Raw genomic sequence first — 10,055 nt, 5'->3', positions numbered from 1 at the left:
AAGAGGGACACTTTACCATGTCTCTAGTCTCATAAGGTAAAACTACAGTTTGGTGTACACCTTACTTTCCTTTTTATTAATTTAAAAAAAAAACCCCCTTAACATTTTTACACTTTATCTTGCATTAAAAAACACACATTATCATCCTCTTTTTTTCTTTTTGAAAACACACATTTTCCTTTAGCTAATTAATTAGCTAGTTGTTTCTAGCACGTTTAGTTCGTTGATTTGAGTTTTTAATTTGAGTTGAGATGTGATTTTATGTGAGAGCTTTTTATTGTAGCAAAAAAATTAGATGTGACTATTTGTGAGAGCTTTTTACTGTAGCAAAACTCGAATTCTAAACTCAAATTAGCGAAATGAACGGAGCTTAAAAAAAAACTAAATTAAACTCCCTAAACCATATGTAGTTGTTGAATGTCCACTCTCCTATATGTACTTGCCACTTACCAATTATGAAAAGTACGTCGAAGATAGTAAATATTTGAGTAGGTAATATTTAATGGGATTGTTTGTTATTGTATAGTTATTTTATCAATGTTGTTTAACGCATTAAGATCTCGTTTTTTTTTACCGATTCGAGTTTTTAATTTTAGTTTTGCTATAATTAAAAACTCTCACATAAAATCACATTTCGAGCAATGAAGTTTAAGTATTTAAAAAAGAGTTGAATGTCAACAATAGTAGTAGTTTAATAATAAACAATAGATCAACAAATCAATTCGAAGAAGGTGTAGATGGATTATGGAACAAGAAGCAAATCAAATGAAGGCATAAGAGAGCATCATTCATGTTTATCAAAAGAAAGCACAAGAGAGAAAAATATGTATCATCACTAATAACGAACGTATGTACTATACACAACATATACATGTATTGTACATGCATATCACTAACATATATACACGTGACCACATGATCGTTACGTATTCGTATTTTACAAACTTAAGGTCTGTTTAGTTCGCTAATTCGAGTTTTTAATTTGAGTTGAGATGTGATTTTATGTGAAAATTTTTTACTGTAGTAAAAAAGTTAGATTTAACTATTTATGAGGACTTTTTACTGTAGTAAAACTTGAATTCTAAACTCAAATCGGTGAAATGAACGATACTTTAATCATTACAAAATTCACATCATTGGAAATTAGACCCTTGCTATTAAAGTGAGTTAATTATATGAATCCGCCATTATATCTTTTTAGATTTAGATTGGATGATTGGATTGACCTAGACTTTTGTCAAAATTTATTTAAACGGAGTTGTTTGGTTGGAAGATTCGTACCCCGATTCGAATTATGATTCGTGGTTCGTTACAGTATTTTCTCTCATAAAAAAACACATAAATCGAAAATGATAAATCTTTTTTTCTTATAATCTGTTTGTCATCCAACATAAAAATCAAATCAAAATCATCAAATGTAGTTTTAAGACTTTTGACTTTTATTTTCTTTAAAAGAGAAGTCTTTGACCTTTTGTATTTGTTGATTTATATAATTGAAATCATGAGTGTTTTTTTAATAAGTTTTTGTATTATAAGACTTTCATATTTTTAGGAAAAAACTGTCACTCTTGCATGTCATATACATAATTAATTATGTATTATATTATATTATATACAAGATAAATACATTGTATTGGATTTTGAAAATTTGAATCCAACATCCAATCTAATTCAATTGGATCTGTGAAAATGTTATCTAAGTCTGATCCGATAATGTTCGAATATCCAATTTTGTTTAGCTGGATTGAATTAAATTAGTTAGATCAATTAGATGATTGGTTGGTTTACCGACCCCTAATCATAATATATTAATAATAATTTCATACATAATTTATCAAACATCTAAACAAATTTACTTACTTTTAATCACAATAACTTTTAACTAACAACATAAATACAGTAAATATTTTTAACAGGACAAGAATACCAAACTGACCCTGGCATCTACAACCACAAGTTTGTTTTAGGATTTTGGAAGTGCAATAATTATGAAGTAAACGCCATTATGACCGTTGTGGAGCGTGGATGGAATGGCCTCCAAAGCCGAAAGGATCAAGGATGTGTCGGTTGAGGAGGTGCAAGATTCCTTTTTGCATCCCCACAAGCACAAAGTTAAAAAGAGTAACCACTTTTTGTAAACCAACCCATAAAAAATAAAAGAAAAAAATAATAGGCACTTCTTGTACTTTAAGGCCCCGTTCATTTCGTTGATTCAAGTTTAGAATTCGAGTTTTGTTACAGTAAAAAACTCTCACAAACAATCACATCTAACTTTTTTGCTACAATAAAAAGCTCTCACATAAAATCACATATTAACTCGAATTAAAAACTCAAATCAGCGAACTAAACGGACCTTTTTTTTGGTACAGTAACAAGCTATTTTATCATCACTACAGGATAAGCTATTCCAATAATTTTATTTTTTTAGTAAAAAGATAAGATTTTCCTTCTTTTTTTTTTCCCCTCAGCATTCAGTGAACATGAATACGAGCACTAGTTCATTTATTAGACTAGAAAGATTAGTGGACCGATTCCTCTCTGTCATAAAATGATTGGAAGAAAGAACTGAAATCTAAGAAGAAGAGTTTTAAAAAGTAATTTTACTTTTTATTTTTATGACTGAACTTGAAAAAATAAATTTATCAGTAGATCTCTGATTTTCAACAATTATATATCAAAAATAATTTATTTTACATTTTTTATATTTTTAATATAATTTTAAACAGATTTAATGATAAAAAATGAGCTCTATCGATAAAAATACCCTATAAAAGGTCATTTATTTCCCCTTTCTTTTCAAGATTTATTTTTATGACTGAACTTGAAAAAATAAATTTATCAGTAGATCTCTGATTTTCAACAATTATATATCAAAAATAATTTATTTTACATTTTTTATATTTTTAATATAATTTTAAACAGATTTAATGATAAAAAATGAGCTCTATCGATAAAAATACCCTACATAAAAGGTCATTTATTTCCCCTTTTTTTTCAAGATATCAGAATACTATTCTTCTTTTTGCTGGAAAAATAGAACTGTTACCATGGACCAAATTGTAAGAAAAAAATGGAGTTCTTTTTTCAAATAAAAGTCCTATGACATGAGAGAGAATTTTCTCCTATTCGTTGTGTCTAATCGCAAAATTCAGCCTCATGGAAAGAAAAAACTATCTTCTCAAGTGTCGATAAAATTTCAACTAAAAAAGAAAAAAAAAAAAACCTTTGGACTAAACAAGTTCATTTTGCAAATTAAAACTTTTGTAAAGTAATTTTACTAATAACTCTTTCTTATAAAGTCTTAGGATTTATTCTCTCTCATATGAACAAACTATTCATTTGTCTAATATCTACTAGTACTAAGGGACGTGCCTCTTTTCAGGCATAAAAAATGGGTTTTTTTTAATGGATAAAAAATGGGATTTTAATATAAATAGCCATGAAAAAATTATTAAAATATCAAAATTCAAATGAGAGAAGAAGTATATTAAAGATATTAACAATAATAAGTGGCATATATTTTTAATATTTTGACACAAAAATATTTTGTTTTAAAAAAAAAGTTTAAAGGAAAGCAGAATATTAATATTAAGAAAATGCATAGAAGAAAAAATTGTTAAAACAAAAAAGAGAGTAAAGTAATGTTGACTCTACCGATTGATATTAGTATTAATATTGATATTAACATAATATTATTAGTCAATTATAAAATTATTAATATATTAAACCATTAAAATTACGGACTGAGGTTTAATAATGGTTATCAAAGTTTAACTAATATGAACATATGATTGCCAACAAAAATAACAATCATTAACAAATGTAAAGAAAAATATATATGAATGATATTAATTAATATAACAAGCTAAATAATAGTCTGTAGTAATTAAAATTCAAAAAGCTAAACAATTAAAGTTAAAAAATAAAACCAATGGATGTAATTCAAGTTAAAAGAGAGTCAGTTTTAATCATTAAAGGCTCATTTATTTTATGTGTTTAAACTCATGATTTTAATTTTACTACAGTATTTTTCTCTTACAAAAATTTTAAATTTCAATTGTCAAAATCAATAATCACTGGTTTAAACGCATAAATTAAACGGGCCCTAAAAAAGTAGAATTAAAAAGGTAAAAAAAAAAGCCAAGCAAATGGGTGAAGCACACAAGTAGGTTGGAGCAAAAACTTTTGTACACCATCACTCTTCTTATATATAGTATAGATATAGATATCCAAGGAATGTGGAAAATATTTTGATAAGTTAAAGGAAAAGATAGAATGAATAGTACTTACACTATGAGAAAAGAAAAGCGTAAGAGGTGGGGCCCAAAAAATGATACCTATAGATAAATTAGGCTTTCTCTACTCTTTAAAGGTAGATAAATTAGGCTTTCTCTACTCTTTAAAGGTGCGTTTGATAGATAGATCCAGAATCATGATTCTAAATTCTGATTCAAAATTAGTGTTTAGTTTGGATGGATATCCAAGGAAATGTGGAAAATATTTTGATAAGTTAAAGGAAAAGATAGAATGAATAGTACTTACACTATGAGAAAAGAAAAGCGTAAGAGGTGGGGCCCAAAAAATGATACCTATAGATAAATTAGGCTTTCTCTACTCTTTAAAGGTGCGTTTGGTAGATAGATCCAAAATCATGATTCTAGATTTTGATTCAAAATCAGTGTTTGGTTTGGATGATTCTGAATCATGATTCTAAAATCATCCCCCTCTTGATTCAAGGTGATTCAAATCCCTGATTGTGAATCATGGTTTCAGAATCATGATTGGAACCTAAAATCATGAATCATAGTTATGGTTTCAAAATCATGATTAGAGTCACCTTAGTTTGAATCCTCGCACCAAACGAACCCTAAAAATGGTTTCAGAATCATGATTGGAACCTAAAATCATGAATCATAGTTATGGTATCAAAATCATGATTAGAGTCACCTTAGTTTGAATCCTCGCACCAAACGAACCCTAAAAGAGCCACCGGTGAACACTTTATTTTGATAATTAGATTACTTTTTTAATGATCAGATCTACAGATAAAGCAGTTATGTGTGGCTCACTGTAAATTTTTAATACGGAATTGCGTAAATCTGAACATTAAAAACTTAATCCAACGATTAAAATAGAGTGTTCTACCGATAAATTTTTTTAAAGAGTCTCACCGTATAAGCTCTCAAATAAGACATAAAAAAAATTACACGACATATTTATAAGAGTGGAATTAAAATACAATAATTTTCCTCTAAAAAACCAATAATTTCTGAAATATTTTAAAACTAAATTAAGATAATGATGGTCACATTTTATGCTGCACAATTTCCTAATAATTATCAAATGATTTTAGTTTTACTATTTGTAAAGTATATTCTAAAGTTTTTGCTACATTTCAACATGACTAATAAGATTATGTTATATGTTAAAATTTCATTAAAAAAAAAAAGTTCACTGATAAATAATATTATCTATGTAATTTTTTTTCCGATTGCTCTCAGTTTTTTCCCCTATTTTCATGATCTTTAATCTGGGTGGACTTCTTGCCCTCCTTGCTTTGTACTTCATTATTTCTTTGTCTTAATGAACTCTTGTTTCTATTAAAAAAAAGATAAATATTTAATTTTATCAAATGCAAACAAAATGTTTTCCCATTAAGTATGAGTTTCATATACTGAAAAAAAAAAAAAAAAAAAAAAAAGACTATTCTCCTCAAATTGTACAAAATAGAGTACACAGAAGAAGTCAATGCAAACAACAGAGGATCTCAACCAAAAAAAAAAAAAGAGCATAATTGAGGCCTGGCTATATCTTAGATGAGCATTTTAAGCTCCTTAGTTACTGTACAATCTTAATCACTCAAGAAGCATGTGGAAAAAAATCAGGCAAAAAAATTGAAAGAGGATAAAAAGAAACAAGAACCTTTTCACTACATGTTGAAAACTACACTTTGCGGCCCTCTCTAAAACCAATGCTGAAAGTACTTTGTAAGCCCTTCTTAGCATTGCCACCAATAGTTCCTTTTTGCATCATGGCCACAAACTCGTTATAATCTATGCGCCCGTCCTGCATAAAACGAAAGCAAAATTGGAACGTTAGCCAAGTCAGGTTTACATTCCGTGCAGTAAAGCGTCTAAGTTCAATGATGCGCCGAAGAAAACGAACGAAAACCCTAAAAGCAAGCGAGCACAAATTTTTATTTGACACAGCAGTAAAGGTTTTTAAACACGAATCTGCCCTAGTATCCAAACCAAAGGCCTTTACCGTGATAGAAGAATATAATCTGCTTTAGAAATTTAGACAGGCACCGTTCCACTGGTGTGGATATACTTACATTGTCCTGATCAACTTCTTGCATCATTTCTTCAAGGCGGAAATCCTCTATGCCAAACTCCTCGCACGCTTGTTGAAGCTCATCTTGAGTGATGTAGCCGCTTCCATCTTTATCAAAGTAGGAAAAAGCTGCGAACAAATGATCTTCTCTCTCAATCTTGTTCAAATGGAGTGTTGCGGCTACAAACTCCCCGTAATCAATTGTTCCACTGTTATCTACATCCGCCTGTAAACCGGAAAATAAGGTCAAGTCAAGAACGTTCAATGTGTTATGCTCCAAGTGATAGCCTATTTATCGGATTCAAATCCTCAGTGGAGTACCAACATGTGATGATGGGAATGACAGGTTAAAAGGAAAGTAATATTTTGATAAATGCTGAAGGAATTATCTTGCTTATGATATTTGTCTTAAAAATTATCTTAAGCTAATATATCGAGGGGATGATCTTGCTAATATTCAAATTAACCACTTCCTAATTTGTAACATATTTATCAAATGCAGATCCATTGTCGCTCAACCAAGATATGAAGAAGGGGAAACGGTAAATTTTGAAAGTAAATATTTTTGATAAAATTGTGATAATCGTTGAAGGAATCATCTTGCCAATAGGTTGTAATGATGGTCAAACTCATGTTCTGACAGAAACACTGAATTCCGAAGCTGATTCAAATACTGAAAATTGCTCCATGGCTAGATAAAGCTTGTGAGCGGGATTTTTCGCTCCCCGGGACAGAGATAAGTTTTAGACTCTTTATGAGCATCTTAAGCCAAGAGTTAAAAAGGGCTTTCTATTTCCTATAATTTCAGTGAAATGGAAGAATGTTGTGCAATTAGTCCTTATTTGCTTTTGAATGTTTTATATACACTTCTGAGTTCTGATTGCCCTTTGTCATTTTGTTTTCCCTAAGTTCTTTAATTGCAACAAAGTTCATGTTTTTATCCGAAAAAGAAAAAATGAAACAAGTAATTCTGATTTAATATGAACTTACTGCTTGCATTAAATCATAAATTTCAGATTCCTTAAGGTTAGCACCAAATCTTTTGAATCCAGCCTTAAGTTCCTCAAAAGTAATTTGACCACTGTTGTCCGTGTCTATCATCTTGAACATTTCTTTTAGTCCAGCAATTTCTTCTTCAGATAAGCTCTTTGCAATTACCTGCCAAAGAAAAATAAAAAAGCAACCAATGAAATGTATACTTATTTTCACTTAGAATAAGAGTTACCTATAAACTCCACATATTCCACTCAACTATCCAAACCATTCAGAGACTTACTCGAATGGCCATTTTCTTGAGCTTGTTCATTGCAGAAAATTGCTTCAAGCGACTCAATACCGCAGAATCAAGAGGTTTGTCTGGAGCCACACCATCAACTTGAACCCAGGGGTGGCCTGAAAGAAATTTAAGGTGACAACTTATTAATAAAAATAAAACTTCGTGCTTAAAAAATGTTATGAGTAAGCATAGAATTAGATATGGCAAAAAAAATAACTGCAACGATTAAATCATTCAAATCAACGAAGAAAAGATAATAAGGAGAAGGACAATAAGTATTCATTGAGCAGCTGAAGCGAACAATCTAAGCTCTGCAAAATGTTTGATCGATAAATAAGATCTTATATGCAGTTTGTTAATCCTCTGAATATCCCTTAAACGATCACATTACTAGCATTTTGAAACTTTAGAAGTGAACTAACACAATATCAAGAGAAGAAGAAGAAGAAGAAGAACACTGTTGTGTGCTCCTGTTTTGTATGATCTTCCATATTTCTTTTCTCTCTTTTTAAGCGGCAAGCTATGTTTATTTGAGAAATATCAACTGTTCCAAGCGGGTTTTTTCAACAAAAGGAACGACCAATGTTATGGCCTAAAAAACTCCAAATTAGTCATTTAAGTAGCACATTCAAAAAAAATTATATCTTTTCAATAGGAAGACAGGCTCTATTCAATCCTTATCTATGTACCCGAATCTCATAAGCCCAATTATAAGGATCTAAAAATAGAAATAAATCAATGGAGACTCACACAAAACATCATGTGCAGATATCCGCCTTCTCGGGTCTCGAAGAAGCATTTTCCTTACTAAATCTTTGGCACCTTCAGAAATACTAGGCCATGGGTCTGAAGAAAAGTCTAGCTCTCCGTGCAAGACCTCCTCAAATATCCCTTGCTCGTTTTCTGGGCAATGAATGACGAGAGAAAGACAAGATTAGAACATATATTTTGCATAGACAATGAAGAAAATGCTAACAGTAACTACAGCAATGACCAGTATCCCACCAGCCCAAAATGGAGGAACTCCACTTAGAAGAATGTAAAGAATCACTCCAGCACTCCAAACATCTGCTTCTGGACCATAGCGCTTGCGTAGAACTTCTGGTGCGACATAATATGGGCTGCCAACCACATCACTGAATTTCTCTCCTGCAAGGCGAAAAAGATCAAATATTTTAAGAACATCTCAGTATGAAGCATCACAGAGGAAAAGCAGTAAAAAGCTAAACTATGGCAACGACGCATGTGTAGAACATGTTATCTATGCATGTTAACTATGCATGTTAAAGCAACAACATTTTACTGCATAAGCAAGTATTTACATCAATACACACAACAGTTTCTTTTTACACTAAAATTTCATTAGTTAAACGATATCAGCAATGTAAATCCTTAAGATGGATTTAAACTTTGGTAGCAGGTTTCTCAATCTCAAATTTTTAACATTTATTTGTCATAATCGGTTCTTTTTTAACAAGTCCAAGGTTTAGCACCTTGACATTGCCTTAATCCCAGAATATAGTTCTCTGCAGGAAAAATATTCTGACCAACAATTTGTGAAAATAACGTGGAAAATTTATTGACAAAACCAGCTTAGCTTTAACAAGATTCTCATCTGTAAAGCTTTAAAAGATTAATGCTAAAGAATACAACATAAATGCATTGCAAGGAGTAGAGCTAAAAATAGAAAATTTTCTTACAAAACCTTTTAAGATTGAGACAAAGCATATAAAGAAGGACTGGCTTATCCCAAAATGACGACAAAGTATTTTTAACTATACAATAAAACCAATATGAGCTAGAAAAAACAACAGAACATCAAAACTTAAGGGTTCTTATGAGTAAAAGAACGGCACCAAAAGATCATTATAAGCATAAGAAGAGTTATATATCATGGACAAAGCTTCATGTGCTTTGTGCAAAATTCAATAGTAAAGCATGCTTCTTCTAAAACTGAAAAATAGCATGTCCGGGTCACATATAAATGCCATTTAAAAATACATATCAAGGGTAATTCCAATGCTGCAAAAAGTCGTATACCAATAAAATACCTGGCTTAAAGAAAATTGATAATCCAAAGTCAATAGTTTTGAGAAGTGCATCCTCCTCCTGATTGACGAAAAGAAAATTCTCCGGCTTGAGATCCCGATGCATAACCCCCAAAGAATGGCAAGCTTCCACAACTCCAACTATAGTCCTAGTAAGAGCAGCTGCCTTTCTTTCCGTGTAATGCCCACGCTGGATTATCCGGTCAAACAGCTCACCACCTGCACATAACTCCATAACAACTTGAACTGCTACGGCATCCTCGTACGCCCCTTTTATCGATATCACATTTGGGTGCCCTGCCAAATGGTGCATTATCTGAATCTCCCTTCTCACATCCTCCACATCCTCATCGGATATCAACTTCCTCTTCGCAATCGATTTGCAGGCGTACTCTTTC

At 31.1% G+C, this 10,055-nt stretch overlaps 1 protein-coding gene across 3 annotated transcripts in view; it reads right to left on the bottom strand.

Moving 5' to 3' along the window:
* Positions 1–5,799: 5,799 nt before the first annotated feature.
* Positions 5,800–10,055, bottom strand: part of LOC21395782 (calcium-dependent protein kinase 1) — a 5,826-nt gene continuing 1,570 nt past the window's right edge. For all 3 annotated transcript variants that reach the window (XM_024161715.1, XM_024161714.1, XM_024161716.1), the window contains exons 3-9: positions 9,661–10,055; positions 8,615–8,758; positions 8,360–8,512; positions 7,610–7,725; positions 7,324–7,491; positions 6,335–6,559; positions 5,800–6,066 (exon numbers count right to left, since the gene is read on the bottom strand). In XM_024161715.1, coding sequence (XP_024017483.1) covers positions 5,944–6,066; positions 6,335–6,559; positions 7,324–7,491; positions 7,610–7,725; positions 8,360–8,512; positions 8,615–8,758; positions 9,661–10,055 — 1,324 coding nt within the window. In that variant the 3' untranslated portion in view covers positions 5,800–5,943. The remainder of the gene's footprint in view (positions 6,067–6,334; positions 6,560–7,323; positions 7,492–7,609; positions 7,726–8,359; positions 8,513–8,614; positions 8,759–9,660) is intronic.

This window comes from Morus notabilis, unplaced genomic scaffold (genome assembly GCF_000414095.1).
Source record: "Morus notabilis unplaced genomic scaffold, ASM41409v2 Scaffold818, whole genome shotgun sequence".
Taxonomy (NCBI): Eukaryota; Viridiplantae; Streptophyta; class Magnoliopsida; order Rosales; family Moraceae; genus Morus; species Morus notabilis.
The sequence above is the reverse complement of the archived record's forward strand: the minus strand, read 5'-3'. Positions and strand labels throughout refer to the sequence as shown.